Source organism: Rousettus aegyptiacus, unplaced genomic scaffold (assembly GCF_014176215.1).
Source record: "Rousettus aegyptiacus isolate mRouAeg1 unplaced genomic scaffold, mRouAeg1.p scaffold_m13_p_12, whole genome shotgun sequence".
NCBI lineage: Eukaryota > Metazoa > Chordata > Mammalia > Chiroptera > Pteropodidae > Rousettus > Rousettus aegyptiacus.
Genome location: NW_023416287.1, coordinates 51,629,632 through 51,650,026, shown reverse-complemented (window position 1 = coordinate 51,650,026; position 20,395 = coordinate 51,629,632). Strand labels below are relative to the sequence as shown.

Sequence of the window (20,395 nt, the reverse complement as noted above, 5' to 3'; positions counted from 1 at the left end):
CAATTTTGACTCTTTCATTAGCCTCTCTGATTTGAAAAAAAAAAAAAAAAGGTAGAACTATAATAGGCTGTGGAAATGATTTACATAATTTACACTCAGCATCCCTTATTCTAATCTTTCTGGCATCTCTTACTCTAATACACATTATCTCAAAGCTATTCACTTTAGGGTGCTATCAGATTTAAAGGACAGAGAGAACACAGAGACATAACAACAGGACAGACAGGAAGAAAGCTATTCTTTATTCACAAAGAGGTTTTAAGACTAAGAGATCTTTTATACCACAGCTTGAAATATATTAAACATTTTTCATGAATCTGTATTTTACATTAAAATATATAAAAATAATCCTTTCGATTAATGTATGCAGTGGAAAAAATAGCAATAAATAATTAAAAAGAACATTTTATTAGTTACCATTTATTAGACAAACCTTTAATAAATTCTCTTAGGCATTAAGACATAACTTGCCATATGTCCTGCAATGTTGAGAACTTGTCAGCAGGCAATTTAAATTTTTGTTTGCCATTAGGCACCTTTCTTCCTAATGTACATGCAAAGTTGGGTCTACTTACCTCTCCAGGGCGGATCTTAATGTAAAAGTTGTTCCGTTTATATGAAATTTTTAGAACCTTAGGCCAGGCAAATCTGTTTATCCTCAGTCGGTCACGATATATCAACAGACCACTTGCACAAACTCCTAACATAATTTCTACACCTTCAGAATCCTGGAAAATAGCAGCAAGAAGCAATGTATCAATATTTCACTTATTTCCACTTATAGCTGGGGATAACACTTAAGCCTCCATGACAGAACCTATAATTGACTACCTGCAGCTTTAATTTAAATGTGAAAAACACTGCAGCCATTTTTTAAACATTACCACTAAATAATGGCCTTTTAATGAAGATATTAATCACTATGGAGATTTGCTAGTGTAAAATCTGCTCACCCAGGTATTTTAAGACTTACAACATAAATACTGCACACAGAGAAGGCCAAGCAGATGAAAGTATGTTAATAACAGTGATAGTAACAGCTGCAGCTCTCACTTATTGAGTACCAAGCACTGCTTATTAACTCTCTTAATCTTCACTAGGATATTGTGAGGTAGTTGCTATTATTATTCCCATTTTATAGATGAGGAAACTGAGGCATAGAGAGGTTACTTGTCTGTCCCAGTTGAATGTGGGCAGCCTGGTCACAGAGGCAGCACTCTTAATATGTATATTAACAGAGGGGCACTGTCTTTCTTAGGAGTGTTTTGGAGTTTGTTCCTTTCTTTTAAAAAAAGCCTCTATCTTTATTTTGTTGTTATTGTTGGAGTATAACTTAAATACAAATAGTATTTTTTAAGTATGAACTGTACTTCCCCAATAGGCCCTCAATACATCCATACTGCCCAATGGTAATCATACTTATCAATAACAATGATTCACCTATACCCACTATTTTATATGTGGGTATAGTTTGGTCTTTTATGCAAAAGTTGAATCATGCTACATTTGCAACTTCCTTTGCTATTTGCACATTTCATATTTAGGTGATTTCCTAGGGATGTGTTATGCCCAGAGGTCATGGAGGTTATCACAAATGTTACATAAAGTTCAGGAGATGACCCATGTATGGTCTATGCCCCCTAAATGTTGCATCAGGTGAAAACAGGGTAAAATGAACATTGTGATGGCTTTGAGTGGGGTAAAAATAAAGGATGGAGGCAGGACTTTGTGTGAAGTGCAGTGTCCACCCCTGTGTCTCACTGACTGTTGGAAGCAGGGGGCACATGGGCAAAGCTGAGCTCTTTCGTCACACTAATCAGCAGGGCTCTCCCTAGCTTTGAGTCACTCTGCAGCACCAGCAAAGAGGGGAGGGAGAAATGGCAGAATCCAAACAAGAGATTCTGACTCATCCATGTTGTGGGAATGTACTTCCTAAATCCTGTGAGTGCAAGGCTCAAAATGAACACTTCCAGAGTCAAAAATAAATATTTTGGTCCATTTCTGGAAAATATGTTTATAAATACAACTTAATTGATTTAAAATGAAATATTTTACTTTGGAACCATATCAGTCCTTAGATATGAAATTACAGGAGTAGAAATACTTGCTGTCTGGACATTACAACATAATAATATTTGAGGAGGACTCAAAGATAAGAAACTGCCCACACCTTATCAAGGGCTTTAATTTGAATGAGTAATTTAAAAGCTATAACCTGATGCTGACAAGTAGCTGGCATTATTGATCCTTTAGAATCAGCCAATCTGCTCACACCACCGCTCAGAGGGGACCATCTCACACCATAAACAGAAATGCAGGCATGAGGGAGAGCCGTTTGAATAACTGCTCTTTGATTCACTTTCTTTTTGATAAAGGACATAAGTTTAGGAAAATATGCATATGACCTGAAGAGGGAAAGGACATTTAAAAACATTTTTCATTATTTTATCTGTTTTTAAATCACCCACTGGTATCTTTCAATCATAAGAAAACAGAATCCCTTCATGGGGTAGAGCAGGAACACTCCTTTGCTCCCTCCTCCCTCCTTGTGCCTTCCAACATGCACTCTCTGCGTCCCAATACCATTGTTATTTCTAGCATACTGCAAGCAAATAGTTCTGCAATTAATTCCCACCCATCTTCCTTCTCTTCCAGACTGTAAGCTGGTGAACAGCAGGAGTTTTGTTTAATCTTGGTAACTGCATGTTCAACACAGTGCCCACCTAGCATGTATTAAGTCATTACATGTTTGTTGAACATTTCATTAATCGCACAGTAACAACAACAACAAAATACTCTGAATATGAAGTTTTTGGCCACAGCCCATAGTATTAAAGTTAGGTTAATATGATTTTTATATTAAAAACTATAACATCGGTCTTCCTGGGGATATGTGTTTCCTTATTAACAACACATCTAATGCTTCCTTTAGCAGGGAGTACTGAAGAAAGCCTGGATGATCTCGGTCTTTCATAATTAATATAGATGAGCACACTACCCCTTAATCTAAAATCACTGTTCAAATTCTGTCGTCCTTCATTATCATTTGATCCATGGGATATCCAACACAAATTTATAGCTACATTTTAGAAAATTATATGAAATAAAGGACTCTCACAGAGCCTACACAGACTGACATCAGATGACAAACAAGCAGAGACAGTCTTCTTAAGAAAAAAATCAGAGCATTTAGAATAGATTTTCCAAAACAAGGGACCTTCATCTAATATAGTTATTTATTCTTTATTCAGAGCTGTGAAGTTCAAGATTGCAGGTCAGAATTTCTAAATAGGTCCTAAAGTTCAGAGCCTTTCCGACCATCAATAGAAGAAAGGCATCTCACTTACAACCGGAAATGAGCTCTAATTTAATTCAGTAAATTTCCTGTTACGGAAATGATGAAGTGTGGCTGCATGAGAAAATGGGATCCATAACTGAATCATTTATTATACTTAATATACAGATGAAATCCTATAACGGGTGGCAATTGCACTTCCTTAAGTCTTTCTTTTTTAATTGGCATAATTTCAAATCATATTATTGCAGCTATCTATTTTAATTCAGTAGCTATAGCAATGTTAAGTGATTTTATTTTTACTGATGGGAACACTGATATATCCTGAGTTGCACTTCCCTAAATGCATGCCCTAATCTTTTATTTATTTATTTTCCCTGGGCATTAAGTGAATCACCATGTGTAATTCAAAAATACCTTTCGATTCACTCAAATTTTCAGGCTACCTTCATTTCCTTCTAATTTCTTTATCTTTTAGTCACCTAAGGATAAATTACAGAAAAGCAGTCTTATTTTAATTTTAAATCCTCATCCTGCCTTATACCTGGCAGAAAATATGAAACACCTTTGTTCTCTGACTGCAAAATAAGTGAAAAAAATAATGAACTGGCAAGTAAATAGAGCTACACCTGCTGTTCTAATTACACACAAATGTCAAAGAGCTTGGCATTAATATACCAGCACATCCCTGGGCTAAGCCCTAGCCAAATCTGAGATTTTGCTCATTAGTGCTCAGGGCTTCAGGCCTTGGAAGTGTTCATCCTGTGTGATGTACAAAATGATCTACAGACATAACCAATCAAATCTGCATTTATTTGACAGCCACTATTTTCTCGTCCAAATTCTCTGTGGATTTGTCTGCTCCCACACGCCAACCAGGGAGCATCTCCACATGCAGCATTGACCAAACCTAAGGATCACAGATTTCTTTCCCAGATGCCTCAGGGGTTGTTGAAACTATATTTCTTAGTCCCAAACTTGACTGTATATGATACTTGCTTGCCTGGAAGCCTTTAACTGCATGTTCTTGTGAGTCCCAGACCATGAAATTGGTGACTACCCTGTGTATCAGTAAGTAAAGGCACATTCCCACAACCAGAATGATGTTATCTTGTCATGCCATATCAGAAGAAACTGCCCCTGAACTTCAAATACTGATCTTTATTAATGATGCTGAAATACTGGAATCCATCCCTAAGATCCTAACAAATTTCATGTTTTGATGATAACAGTTTTTATAAAAGCTTGCCTGTGCTTCCACAGGATTTTTTTCATAGCTGTTCAAATAACAGACTAATAGTTCATATACTCATTTTCTCATTGCTGAAAAATAAGGAGATTCTAGAAAAAAGTATGACACGGAGTAAAAGCGGCTCTGTGCATCTTTACAAACTTTACCCTCCCACAGTCCAATCCCATTTTTTTTTTTTTTCCTCCTCAGACACCACAGCCAAGTTACAGCTTTAATGTTTCACAATTCACCAAGCAACCAGGCAGTCCTTAGCTTTGGTAGTTAATTCAGCTAAATTTTAAAATAATAATCTTATATCCTAAACTTCCAGCCTTCAAAACTATGAGAAAATAAAGTTTTATTGCTTAAGTCACCTCAAAAAAAAAAATAAAATAACAATCTTATTTTAAAGTACTTAGTTATTTGTCAGAATGCCTAAACTTTAGAAATGGAATTATTTCAATTTCACATGAATTTACTAAGCACTTCGTGGGTATCTAGAACAGTACTTGGCACAGAACAGATGTGACATTGGGTATTGGACAATTGGCTGAGTTTAGGCAGACAGACAGACAAGAAAGGGCAGGACAGTGCAAAGTTGGGCATATTCCAGGAAAAGAGAGACAGTCTGGTAGAAAAAAAGGGCACATGTCAGCACAAAGTAGGGAGACCAGGAAGGCGAGTAAGCTCAGAGCTTATTATATGAAGATAAACTTCTATCTGAATCCAGACAATCAGAAACTCTGCCTACAAGGGCTTTCAGAGGGCTGAGACCATGAGTTATGTGAGTTTGAGCCATGCAGAGCTAACCCCTCAGTAAAACATCAGAGAGCTAAATTTTCTTTATCATTTGGCTGGCCTTAAAAGGCAAACACAGATTTGAATTCCCAAAGTTTTCGTTTACATGAACTGAAATAAAAATCACCAGCTTATAGCAACAACATTGACTTAAATAAAATTAAATAGAAAGTTTAGGGTTTAAAAAACACCTACCTTGGCATGATGTAAATCTACCCCGTACATAGATAGTTTTTTGGCATTTTCCAAAAAATGCATCTCTGCTTCTGCTGGTGTCATTCCTCTGATAAGAAAAAAAAATGTTACAATACTTCCTTTCTTTTACCTGGTGGGGCTGTAATATTTTCTACTTAGCTCTCTTGCTATCTAATACGCAAGTCCCCATAAAGGCACCAAAGGATTTGCGCTCTGAGGGAAGAATAAGGGGCAAAATGGCTTTTAAAGAAAACATCACAAATAGACTTTCTAAGTGAGAACCTAACTATCCCAGAACTGAACCCAGATTAGAACTCTACTCTGCTAAAGTTCCATTGGTAATGCACCGAAATCAGTCCTGGGCAAAGTGGGTGTGTAAGTGATGCTCACCATCCAGGAACAACTTAAATGGAACGTTCACGGGGTTTATTTTATATTACTAACCTGTGGCTTTTGTGCAGCTCAATCACTTTATCTTCCAGTTCCTTAGTGTGATTTGGTGCAAACCGGAACTCGCTAATGTAATCATTCCCACATTCGTCTGGGTCATAGTCTCCCAGTTCTGACTGGACCGTGTAGGAGCCCAACAGGGCAAGAGTGACAAAGGAGCAGGGCAGCCTTCCAGACACAATGTCATCTCGCAATTGTAAGCAGAGGTAGTACCTTCCAGGAGCCAAAAACAATAAAGCAAAAAGCCAGCATTGGGATACATGAAAAAAAAAAAAAAAAAACAACCAAAACACTCAGTATAAATTGTTCTGTAACTAATTTCTCCCTGTCAAATAATCACATGAAGACAAATTTTCTAGCATCTATTTTTTGATCTAGATATAAGGGGGAAATACTTAGTTATAAAACAATATTTAAGGGCATCTAGAGATAAGTCCGTGTTCATAACAAAACAGGTTTTTACTAATAAGGGACACAGTAAAAGAAAATTAAAGACATATTCCTGTAACATCTTTTAAAATAACATTTAAAGTCAAATGAATAGTTCTCAATGCCCTCCCTGAAATCTTTGGTTGGGGTATTATAGTATAAAGCATGGCGCTCTTAAATATAACTGAGTCCCAATTACCCTTAAGGAAGTCTCATTTTGGTGTCTAGACTAAAGGTCTTGCATCTTATGACCAAGACGAATTTCAGGTAACTCGACAGTTGCACCATCATAAAATCTGCTCTCAATTTCCTGCATTCCTGGTGAGACAATCTCTTGATAATAATGAATAATTTCTGTTTCAATTTCTCACTTTTTAAATTTAGATAACTTCCTAGAATTCAACTGTTATCAAGACTAACTGAAGAATTACAACCTTAAAATCTGAGAATCTCGTCACTATAAGTAAACAGTTTTAAATTGGGGGAGTATAAAACATTTTCCATAGTAAAGGTAACATAAAAATATCTCCATTAATAGAGGACTTATCTTCTCTGTCATTTTGCTTTTAAGATTTATAGATATAATATTAATTACAGAAGACTCCGAGGTTAAGCATTGACATTGCTGAGTTTTAATAATATCTTTCACGGCCCAGCATATGAGTATAATAATGAAACATACCTTATACCTTTCATATAAGAAACGAACTGTTATTCTATTGAAGCTGAGGACTAAGGAAAAATCTTAAGGTCTCCTCTAAATATGATTTTAAGCTGATATGAGTAAACTCTATGTAAGTCAGATATAAAAATTTCTATACATTTCACAGGCTCTACAAACATTACACAGATAGAAAGAAAGCATACACTAAATTTCAATCTAGGTATTATAGGCTCTATAACCACAAGTTAGCCAATTAAATAGTTCCTCCATATTACTAAAAAAAAAAAACTTTAAATAAGGAACTATAATTTTTTTCTGATTTAATGCAAATATAAAAGAAATAATCTGGAGCTAGGTTTTACCCTTCCCCTAAAATGTATGTTGAAATTATTTTTTAATCATAGCAAGAGACTGAAGCTTTTTGAGCAATTTCACATTTCTATAAAGCCCTCCAAGGGTGTGTGTCTTGCATAGAAAATTCAGCACGCACTGCACAAAATCGCTCTGATGGGCGATAGACTTACTCTCAAACAGAGTGAGAATCTGAGGATCCAGAATGGAATGCAGAGAAACCTACAGCACGCAGCACACACAAGACCGTTTCACAAAGGAATCCCTTCTTACATTCAAAGCTCAGTCACCACACCAGAATATGTTTGTTAGACTCCTGTCTCAATGTCTTCTTTTGTGAAAATGAATTAATTGTTTTCCTTGTAGGTCATGGAAAGCAAACTCTTAAATATACATGTCTTGATGTGTATCTATGTGTGCATATGTGTGTGTATTTTTCTTAAACAGCTGTTAAGTATCAGATTGGTTATATAAAAGGCTTAAGCATCCAAAGACACATTTTTACTCTAAGTTTTAAAGCAGAAGCACTAAGAATGGCTATATAGTTTAAGACTGAATCCCATTCAATTTGGTTGTGGTGGGTGGATGACAATATCTCAACTCCACATCTTCCCACCAGGGTCAGGGAGAGGAAGTATTGGCTTATTACCAAAGATTCAACTGGGAACAGATATGATTTGGCAAATCTCCTCATTGGAATGTTTGCTCTCATTTGGTTGCCTTTTGCTTGCCATTTTAGCGAGGATGATCATAAGCATGTAAGCATGCTCTTTCCCGAAGAATTCAAGGGAAGCACAACTCTCTCAAGATGCTTGTCTTTTCTATAGCCAAATTTCAAATACCTGGTGATATCTTCAGATAGCTGGGCAGGGTCTGGTGGGTAAAATTTCACATTAAATGAAAACTGCCAAGCACCACCTGCAGAAATGAGAAAAAAATGAGAATAAAACCTTAGAAAATCCCTTTCTACTTAGCATTCTAATCGATAAATAGAACTACCTTAACTCCAAGTTCTGACCACAGAGGTAAATTTTGATCATCAATGGAAAACAGGGAAGTCTCCATTAAATAAAATCCACAGACAAGTCTGAAACTTCATCTAGTTTCTAATCTTCTCCACAATCAAATCTTTTACCGGCATTTCTAACTAGGGAGGAAATTAATTTCCTCCCTTTCTTAGTGACAAAGGTAAGCCTTTGGAAGAGGGGGGAAGTGAATAATATGGATAATCCTCAATCAGACAATTCTGGAATTGACTCGGTCTACTGCTATGAAGTTCTGGATGGCCTGTATACCAACATTACAGACACAATCCCATTTCCTTTGTCCTTTCTGCTTTGCTATCACAAGTCAAATCCCATTATAATGCATGTCAAGGAACTGTTCAAAATATTTTTATTTTATGGGGAAGGTCTGTGATTGTGAATATTTAAGAAGGGAGCTGCTCTATGAGCAGCTGAAAATTCTTTTCCTACTCAGGGAAAGTTTTGATTAAAGATAGTTGAATGTATTTACTGTGCACTACCAATTTCCACACTTCCTTATTATAATGCCTATGACTTGGACGAGTCCTCTTTACATACTGCCTTTCTTTATCCCGTAGCAACTACGTACAACTTCTCTAGCAGTGAAGAGTCAACCATGTCGGCTCACAGGCACTTACTCTCTGTGTTGTCTGCATGTATACTTGAAACATTATTTAGCCTTAGTATGCTCTTCATTTTATTTTCTCCTGGCCTTCCAATGAAGTAATTTACTAAAGCCTGGGTGGTTCCTTTGCTGGGACACTATTTACATTTGATCCCCCTACCCAATAACCACACTGTAAGTGCCACAGCGTAGGTCCTGCTTGCATATGCCAAACTGGAAGTATTTTATCTCCACAGCATATAGCCATGGTCTTCCTTTCACTCTGTGATTCTGTGACCTCACAATCCAACTCTTATGTTTCAATACTCTCCTAAGACCTCCAAACACTCCCTCTCCCCATTAAATGACATCTGGAAACTCCATTTTCTCCATGAACCCCTTCCAAACATTTAGAAGACAGGGATAGTATTTAAAGTACTTCCTACCTTCTTTCTTTGCACTGTTATCTTATTAAGTGGCAAATACTTATCTGCCTAGATATCTAGCATAAATGACATAGGTCCATTTATTAATTCTAGTTTATCCTTAACACTTCCATTCATATTACCCTTAAAGTTCCCCATAGCAGGGCTGCTACCTGAGATGTTTTACAAAAGACTTGGCATAACAACAGGTATAATTGGGTGCTTATTATTTTTAAACCACTCAGAAAATACTACTAAACCATGAGCTATAAGAATTACAAGCGATAAAACATTTGTCAATCAAATATATCTCTAATGATTATTTTTCCCACTGTTTGCAAAAAAGTCCTTCCTTTTGTTATTCTAAAACTAGTCTGATTTGGTTTACTTCCCTATTGATTCCTACTCTTTCCTGCTAGAATGAGTCCGTTCTATGCCTGCCACTGGTAAAGTTCATAAATGAGAACTAGCTTTCCCCCAAGAAAGTGGAATTTAATGAATTAGTTGTGAGAAATGGATTTATTGCTCTTTTATAACCACTTCAAAGAATGCCTTGAATCCAATGAATAGTTTAGCAATGTAATTAAACAATCTCATAATAAATTCAGGGGAACCACTCTAAGTCGGAAACTAAAAAGTAATAAAAGTATAAGAAAGATATTTCAGTGCAAAAATCCTCATCCAGGAAAGTGAGTTTCAAACTATAGTGGACCTAAGAAGCATCTGAGGTGCTTATTAAAAATGCCAATTCCTAGGCTCCAGCTAAAGACTGCTATTCTAAGAGATTTGGAATGTGGCCTAGGAACTTGTGTTTTTAATAAACCCCCTTGTAATCAAGCAGTTAGGCGTGGGGGCCATACTTTGAAAATCACCAATCCTAAAGAATCCACTTGCCTAAAGTTATAACCCAAATAACTTACTACAAGGCTTTGTAGGTCATTATTTTGAAACATTGGGAAAGTTTAAGAAAACTACTACCTACATTCCAGTCAAGAAAAAAAAAATCTAGTTAAATACATATCCCTGCAAAGAATATGGCAGAGGCAGGTCAACTGGGGAGGATATGGTTATGCAATGAATAGACTTGCAAGTCTACATCTGTTCAGATGATAGCACTGGTTAGAAACAGGAAATGAAACAGCTTAAATGCATTATAATGATACTTGTATAGCGTTGCTATAGCATCTTAAATCATAAATTTATAATAAATAGAAAATTGTGAAACTGAAGAATTCATTCTTATGAAAAGAATTAATTTTAATCTTCTATGCTTGCCAAATCTTAAAATTTCTAAATATACTGCCTTCATAGCAAAAAATTACTATATATCATATACTCTATATTATTATCATGAAATTAATTACTGTATTGTAAATATGATATATTCATATTATAAAATATACTACATTAAAAATTTGAGTTTAGGTATAAATAAAAGATAACTAGAATTAGAATTTTTTCATAAGAAACTTTAGCTTCAGAATTTTTCTATTTCTCATGTTTGTAATTTAAAAACTTTAGAAGCTTGATTGCCATTCTCTTGAAGATCGCATTCTAGAGACGTACTGTGGACCTTCAGCATAAAAAGGATGGAAACTTCCTTTTTTCATTTCTATTTAGGAAGAGGAGGTGATGGTACAATAATTATAATAGTTTGATAAAACTTCTCTGCCTTCGTAAGATGTACATTTTTGTGGAAAGACAGGAATTTTAGTATATCTAAACAATAAGAAATATAGATAAAATACCAAGTTCCACTTTAAAAAATTCTAATTCTCATTTCTCTCCTACTTTATCTGCAAGACTGTCTCTTAATTTTCTTCATTTTGTAGTCACAAACACTGCCTGAACAAAAGGCAAATTATGATGAAAATATCCTTTAAGTCTTATATTCTGATTGTGTCTTTAGCTTTCTTCTCTTAGAAAGAAAGGTAGGAGACAGGATAAATGGAAAGTTAAGGGAAAAAAAGAATTCCAATAACAATAGAAAAGAAAATTGACTGTTTATACAGCCTTCCTTGTAACAGTATTATGACTTATTCTGAAAGACTTAGTATATTTTCAAAGTGCTTTGTAATTATAAATCACCAAGGTACAAAACAGCGTTTCATTAGTTAGAGGGATACAGAGGACTTTAGGAACACAAAATGTTAGAGGGATATTCAGCACATCTGTTTTAAATAACTCCATAAAAATATTCTTAGAATACAGTCATTATCTTAAAATTTTTATTAGGACTCCCTGGAACAAAGCGTGTTTACACTTACTATCACACCGTAGCTGTCCCTGGTTTCAACCGCAACTTATTTCTATGTAACTATTCAACAAGTTTCTGGTTAGTGAAACATCAAATTTCTCAAAAATGTAGTAAAGATGTTATAGTTGTATAAATAATCAGCAGGCTCTCTAATAACTAGAAGTACAATGACACTTTTTCTTCTTTTGAGATATTATCTATTATTAAACCATTTCGAACTGCTCACTACTAATTACTTCTTATTAGTACTTGGCGTATTTTAATATTTCAACACATTCGAAGGTGCCAGAAATATCTTTACTCTTAAAAATAAATTGTTAAAAACTTCAATGAGAATGATGTTCTTATCAATAAACTGGTCAAATTTGTTCAACTAGAATTAGTTGTTCAGGAAAAGTAATCTAGATTTTATTGATAACTAGCTATTTTATGGTTAATTTTAGCTATTGAAAATAGTAAAGATTACCCATGTTTATGGTAAAAGAGCTACAGAAAAGGGTTAAAAAATAAAATTTTTATTCCTCTTTCTCAAAATTCTACACTACAGTGGCACTTCTAGAGGTATTTACTATTAATATCTTTCATACTCATTTAAAATATTTCCATACACCTATATATGTGTTTTTTTTAAACAAATACAATTTGTTTCAGTAACGTCTGAATGATGAGAGCTAAGACACATTTATTCTACTTCATTCTATTTAATAGCTGCTTAGTATTTCAAGTTATGGTTATTCCATGATTAATCATTTCTTTATAAATGAATATTTAGGTTGTTTTTAGTCTTATGCTATTGTAAAGAGTATCATAATGAACTTTCATACATGTACACATATGTACATTTTCCTCTCATATATATGCTGGATAAATTTGTATAAGTAAAATTAGGGGTTAAAAAATAAGGACATTTTAAATTTTAATAAATACTGACACACAGTACCTTTTTAAAGGGATGTAAAAATTATATTTCTACCAGTTGTGTCCATACTTGCCAGTACAGGTATTATTAAACTTCTAAAATCTTTGCTAATCTGAATAGATGAAGTATGTCTCATTTTAATTTGCATTTAATTGTTAGTAAGATTTAGCACCTGTCTAATGCTTATCAGCTCCTTGCAATTCAATTTTGTGAGTTGCTCATTCAATTGTTTTCTCCATTAGGAACTATGCATTTCTTAATTTGCCTTTTGGGACCAAGAAAAAAGGTTGTCACCAGACAGTAAACTTCAGTCCAACTTGTTATTCCATTTCTAAATGATTAAATGACTGTTATTTTTAGCTTAACTTTCATACTTCCATGACAGTTAGGCTTGATATAACATTGATAATTAAATTTGAAACTTTTAAATAATTAATTGCCAACTGGAGCTTCACTTGATTAAATCATAGTTCATAGGCAAGGGAATAGGTCAAATGTCATAGTCATCTGATTTCCGAGTTATGATCATTAAAAATGGGACCTAAGCTAGGCTAACTTGCCAAAGATAAAATCTGAGATCTTAATCTGTCCTTCAACAAACTGTATTCACATCAGGAATGTGAGTATGCTATGGGCTACCAATTTAGAAAACCCCAATCTCTGAAAAATCTTCATTTTTGCAAGTAATAATCCGAAAGAACTTACTTCGAATCTGTTTTTTAATTTCCTTAGCAGGGTCCAACCAATTCTGAAAAGGAAATGATAGTGTGAATTTGAATCAGAGAAGAGTAAAAATGACTTAATGTTGACCAGGTAGAGACCCATGTTAATGTGTGGTTGCTGCAAGGCCCTCCAAGCTGGGTCCTTCCCCCATGTCTGGTGCCCCTTTGCCAGGTCCTGCGAGGGTCTAATGAAAAAAATGTGCATGTCCACAATTCATTCTTGACAAATTCTTTTCTTTTACAACCAATGCCTTTGTGAATTCAAGCTAGCAGAGAAACAGAAAAATATGATGGAATCTATGTTCAAATAAGTTACGAGAATAAACTAAGGATACATGTAACTTGGCACACTGATGTCCAAGCCATTCAGTCCCACATAGTAACTTCTGTGATTACAGATTCTTAGGCAATTACTTAGAAAACTTTTGCTTTAGATTTGCTAACAAGTAAACATTTGCTTGAGATTTATGATTTTCCTCATCAGAACACTCGAATGTTTAATGATGAAGTTACACATTGTCCAGTGAATTCAGCAGGTATTAAGTATGATTCACCACACAGCACCAAAACATGTAACATCTATGAGCAAACTTTCTGTGACTCAGTTTCTAGTACCAATACAATAGTAACAATTTCTTCTTCCTTATTTTTCAGGTAGTTGTGGGGATTAGTGAGGTAAAGCCCTGAAGAGACTGCATTACTCAGGTGTAAGAGTCCATTAAACATTAAATACCTACTAACTACATGAGACAAGTGTCGTACCAGGTCAGCAAGCAACTCATCTCATATTCTGATTTGGCAAGAACACGAAAGCATAGTAACATCAATTAAGAATAGACAGCAGTCAGTGAACATGTTTTCTATATAAGTATTTGATTTCTATATATGTATTTGATACTCATTGGCTCAAATCGCTGAAATATATCATCCTCAAAAGGCACCACATAAAATGCTTTCCTGGAACCATAAATAACTCAAGCATAAAAAATAAACGCTGACTGTTTCCACAATATTCAAGATTAATGGAAGTTGTCAATAATTTCCTTTATGAAGAAATAAAGTGACTAACAGCATCTACTTAAAAAAGTAATGTGGGATTGTGAGGGAAGGTGGAGAAAAGATTTACCAATTCAGTTTTAGGTCACTTTCTTGAAGTACTGAGCAGTTCGAGCCATAGTATTTTGTACTGCTTTTAATCACTCACCTTCTGGTTTTCAGCATCTCGATATGTAAGCCCAAAGTAGTCTTTCTCTAGCAAATTCAGATGTTCACACACTTTATCAAACAGCACTTGGCCTCTGGAGCGTTTCTACAGAGAACAAAATATAAAAACGAGTCAATGCAATAAAAAAAACGTACTCTTCAGTTGCTATGAATAGAAATGGGTAAAAATTTTAAATATGCTTGCTGTACCTTTATAGTAAGTGACGATCAAGTGTGATCACACTTTGCCATTTCCTTTTTGACTAATAAAAAAGTTCAACAAAGTGGACCTAAACCTAGAAAAGCCTGTCCCTACAAATAAACAAAAACCGCTAGTGTCACTGAGTAAGTACAGGTAAGTTGTGGATGATTTCTAAATAGAAATAGCAAGGAAAATGATGTGGTGCTTGGAAGCATCAAATATCTTGTGAGATATAAAAATCATGATGGTAAGAGAATATCAAAGGACCAACAAAAAACCATGTTTCAGAATGCCCAAACTCAATTCCCATAGTATCAGATTCTGAACCTGAGAAGAATTAACCCTATTCCTTGTCTTCAACCTCTCCTTAGAACTTTCTCTACCAGTCCTTACTTAGAAATTCTAGCTATGAATCACTTTCTAAAGCTCGTTAAAATAATTTCATTAGTTTGTTTTTGGTATTTGACACAAATTATCGTTTCATATTATAGTGTTAAACTTTCTTTGACTTTCTCTTAGAAAAATTCATTTTTGTTAAATATAACAAAATGTTGATTAAGTTTAAAGATTTTAAGTTATTTGTAAATAAATGTAAGATACAAATATATGTGCTATATTTTTGGCCATCAAGCAGACATTTGGAGAAAGGGAAAAGATAGTCAACTGGGGAAAAATATCCATCAACGTAATTTACTATGATACACAGTATCATATTTTTATTTAATCCTTCAAAAGTCTTTCAACATGTCCTTAAAGTCTGAGATGGGATTAACAGGCAAAATTAAGCTAAATACTTTTGTTTGTGTAGCACCAACATTTCATATCTATTAAGCATATCTGTTTTTAAGATTTAATACAATAATAATGAGAAATATGAAAATTGATAAACAATGTAGATGTCAAAATAATAAGTATTCAAAAGACCTGTAAATGGTGTGTATTACTGTACAACCATAATTATACTTGAAGTTAATTATGCAGTCCCCTCAAGCATAACCATTTAGAAAAAAAGATAAATTTATGACAGAAAAGTAAAGCCTGAGTTGTAGCTAGCTAAAATCAATGATGTCTTTGATAAAAGTTTAATAATGTATGAAAATAAATTATATGTTAGCAAAACTACATAATTACGTTTGCTCAATGGAAGGGAATAAATGATATAACAATGAAGTGCTGCTCACTGGTTTAAATCTTTATTTATAGATAATAGCACATTATTTCTGAATAATGCTTAACAAACTATAAAGTTTTCACACACAAAAAAACTGGTTCTTCTTATGCTTCTATTGGTATTATTTCCAGTTTACAGATAAGAACACAGGGATTTAGAGAAGTTAGATGAGAGAGGCATTATTACATAATGGCTGTGAGTGGTGGCTTTAACATATAACCCTGGGTTTGAATTTTATTATGTCCCTTACAGCTAAGGGAACCTCTGTTTTTCCCTCAGTAAATTAGATATGATACCACCTACTTCTTTGGAATGACTGACATTAAAAAATAAGAGAAAGTACTCAAATTTGGTCCAGTGATGGCACGTATCAAGCATTCCACAAACATTAGCAATTATAGCTCAAGTGACTGACAAATGGCAGAATACCTAATGTAGAATTTATGCATTTTTGCTGTAGGAGCACATATACAACTTCTTGTGGTATCAATAAGAGCTTTAGTATTATTAACACTGCTCTTTCTTTAGATATCAATTACCTGCTCACTACCTAATTTGCTTTAGGATAGACCGCAATATTTACACATATCATACCACACAGATACCTATCAGTGTCTGGCCAAATAGTTTCTCAATGAGTAAAAATAAAACAAAATAAAACAAATTCAAATAATAATAATAAAAAAAACATATCTCTACAAAGCCTCCTATATACTTGGCCCAGCAGACCAGAGCCAGTCTCTTGATAGAGGAATTGTTTCCGAATATGCCACAGGCTGCGTTAGGCATGTTTTAAAAATTAACTTTTTTCTGGTTTGCTGTATTCTTCCTTTTGTCTAAAGGGTGACATAGATTAAATCAAGCGCAGACCACTATACTAACTGGTTCTTAGTTTTTTGGCTTCTGACGATTTAATTTCTATTAGTGACTCATAGCTGTTTCTTGACTAGAACAGATTTTTTTTTTTCTTTTTTGGTCCTAAGAACCAAGATCAGTTGTCTAGAAGCTACTATATATAGTTATATGTAAACGATGAAACTCCTACCTGCTAAATATCACCATGGCCCTCAGCTAGATGGATGTTAGAAAAGCCTTTTTAGTAATTTGGGACTTCATTTTCTTATCCTTGACTAATTCTGTGGAGCAAGGCAATCATGGGCTTTAGTCTATAACCAGGCCTCCTTTGCTCACAGAAAACATTATTAATGATTATGGCATTCTTTCCCATGGAGCCCTGATGAGGGTTCAGCTCCCTTAGGCAGGATGAAAATGATGCTTCCAGTGAATAGAGGACATGGAGTTGGGACAATTTTCCAGCCCTGACTGGATCCCCTCTGCAATCACACCCAATTCTCCCAAATTCTTGATTCTTTTAACTCAGATGCTTTTTTTTTTCTAGTATAATATTCACGTTTCAAGTCAATAATTTCTACTTATTGATTGTATAATAATATCTAATTTGACTAAAGCTCAACCATCTGACTGGAAATTTAAAAAAATTTATGTTACTTATTTGGTTCCTAAAGACATGATGTTCATCAGGTGATCAAATCTAGGCACCTGTCACTGAGTTTTCTTTATATATATATATATCTCCATATATCCATAATGAGCCAAAAATTGAGTAGACTACAAAAAAAATTTGACAGAGGTATTCTAAATCAATGGATAATTACCTAACCAAAAAAATCTAACAGTTTTTTAAAGTCTTGTTTGCTGTTTTTTTTGTGAGTTGTTAAGTCCCATTGATGACCTAAAGGCATTAACTGTTCATGTAACTATTTATTGTTAACACCTAAACCTGAAAAGTCAGTTTTGCTTTTCTAAGGTAACAACCAATGGTGGACTGACCTCTTTTGTCAACTGAAAAGTTGGATTTCTGTTTCTGATAAAGTAAGTGGGGATATTACAGCCCAACAATCTGAAATACTATATATCCTAAGAACAGTAAACCCCAAAGCAATTTAAACAACTTTCATTATTAACTATTTTAATTTGCAATTTATTTTAATTTAAAAATATTCCAAATTGACATGAAATTGTTAGGTGTTAGGATAAGTATATCAAAAGAGAAAATCATTTAAGTGGATAAAATGACAAGACACAGACTGGGAGAAAATATTTGCAAACACATGTCTGATAAAGGACTGGTATCTAAAATACACCAAGAACTCTTAAAATCCAACAAGAGAATAGTCAAATTAAAAACACATGGGCAAAAGATCTGAACAGACACCTCACAAAAAATATACAGATGTCTAATATGTATGTGAAAAGTTGTTCAACATCACGTTATTAAAGAACTGCAAATTAAAATGAGATACCACTATGCACCTATTAGAATGGCTAAAATTCAAAATACAGATAACACCAAAGACTGACAAAGATAACAGAAACTCTATTCCTTGCTGGTGGGAACTTTATTCCTTGCAAGATGGTGGAGCCACTTTGGAAGATAGTCTAGCAGTTATCACAAAACCAAACAAATTTACTACATGATCCAACCATCATGTTCCTTGATATTTACATAAAGAAGCTGAAAATTTATGTACATACAAAAACCTGCACACATTTGTTCATAGCAGCTTTATTCAATATTGCCAAAGCATGCAAGCAAGTAAGATCTAAGATATCCTTCATTAGGTGAATGGATGGATAAACTGTTACAATCCAGACAATGGAATATTATTTAACACTAAAATGAAAAGAGCTATCAAGCTATAGAGGAACCTCAAATTCATATTATTAAATGAAAGATGCCAATCTGAAAAGGCTATATACTGCATGAGTCCAACTATATGACATTTTGGAAAAGGCAAAAATATGGAGATAGTAAAAAGATCAGTGGTTACGTTGGGGAGAGAGGAGGATGGATAGGTAGGGCACAGAGAATTTTTAGGGCAGTAAAACTACTGAGTATGATACTCCAGTGGTGGATACATGTCATTATACATTTGTCAAAACCCACAGAACGTACCACACATAGTAAACACTAATGTAAACTTTTGTTAATAATATATGTCAATATTGGTTCATCAATTGTAACAAATGTAGTTCACTAACTAAAATGTTAAAAATAGGGAAAGAGGGGTTAAAGGAGAATTTTCTGTACTTTCTGCTCAATTTTTCTGTAAACCTAAAATTCCTCAAAAAAGTCTAATAATTAAAAAGAGAAACAGTGATAAAAATACTTAGTCTTATTTTAAATTGTTAATAATTTATCGAATACTTTAAAAAAATTAAACTCCAAATGTTTTACTTATTTATCATGAGTAAATAAATACAAAATTTTTATCATGAGTAAACATTTTAGAAAAATCGAAATGTTAGTCACAACACACACAATCCTCTAGGACAGCCTGCCATTCTCCTCCATCCCCGCCCCCTCCCACACACACACCCTGGAAGAACAAGTCTGAAATGCCTTCCAGCAAAAGCCAAGATGATCTGTTAACAAGCTGGGTGACAGGTCAAAGCAATAGATCACAAGGTACACTGCACAACTATGTAATCCTAACTATAAACAACTAAAGTGACACATTAACTAAGGTTCAGAAGCTTTCTTTTTTGGCCCTAAATTCAAGAGCAAATGTCCATCATCACCATTCAAATACAACAGATAAAATAAGCTTTACTGCAACATTAATGAAACTTCCTGTAAGTCAAAGGTCATTCATGACTTTTTAAATAATGTTTGTAAAAACACTCGTTCTCAATGCCTGCTCATCAACTAGCATCTTCTGGGAAGTTTGTATGAAAATTTTATTTTCACTTGTCCACTTAGAGGAGCAATTTTTAAAAATTAATTTCAAAATGCTTTAGTTTGAGGAATTTCAAACATATACAAAAATAGGAAGGTATAATAAAACTCTGAATACTCATCACCCAGTTTCAACAAATGCCTTCTGAGGATCAAATCTTTGTTCATCTATATAGGTCCATTCAGCTCAACCCTCCCCTTTATTCTAATGCATCACAGCAAGTAATCTTATCTCTATATAGTATAGTATATGCAGGGGTCCCCAAACTCCCAGGCTGTGGAGCAGTACTGGTCCCTAGCCTTTTAGCGATTGGGTTGCAACACAGCAGGAGGAAAGCAGCAGGCAAGAAAGCGAAGCTTCAACTGTATTTGCAGCCACTCCCTAGCGCTAGCATCACTGCCTCAGCTCTGCCTCAGATCATCAGGCATAGGTTCTCATAGGAGCACTGGCCCCTGGTGCCAAAAAGGTTGAGGGCCACTGGATAATATAGATATAATATAGTAACTCTACTCATTTAAAAAATTTAACCTCAATACCTTTATCATATCTAAACAAGATTGGCAATAAGTCTTTTACAGCATCAAATACCTAGTCAATTGTTTACTTTTTTTTTTTTTTCCAGTTTGTTTGATAAGTCCATATGCTGCATTGGCTGACATATCTCTTTAGTCTCTCTTAACCTGCAAATTAAAT

General features: G+C 34.3%; 1 protein-coding gene across 25 annotated transcripts in view; it reads right to left on the bottom strand.

Moving 5' to 3' along the window:
* Positions 1-20,395, bottom strand: part of EPB41L3 (erythrocyte membrane protein band 4.1 like 3) — a 208,975-nt gene that overhangs the window by 34,203 nt on the left and 154,377 nt on the right. For all 25 annotated transcript variants that reach the window (XM_016120918.2, XM_016120919.2, XM_036229872.1 and 22 more), the window contains 6 exons: positions 14,570-14,674; positions 13,349-13,391; positions 8,256-8,331; positions 5,964-6,182; positions 5,520-5,607; positions 576-728 (listed from right to left, as the gene is read on the bottom strand). In XM_016120918.2, the coding sequence (XP_015976404.2) occupies positions 576-728; positions 5,520-5,607; positions 5,964-6,182; positions 8,256-8,331; positions 13,349-13,391; positions 14,570-14,674 (684 nt within the window). The remainder of the gene's footprint in view (positions 1-575; positions 729-5,519; positions 5,608-5,963; positions 6,183-8,255; positions 8,332-13,348; positions 13,392-14,569; positions 14,675-20,395) is intronic.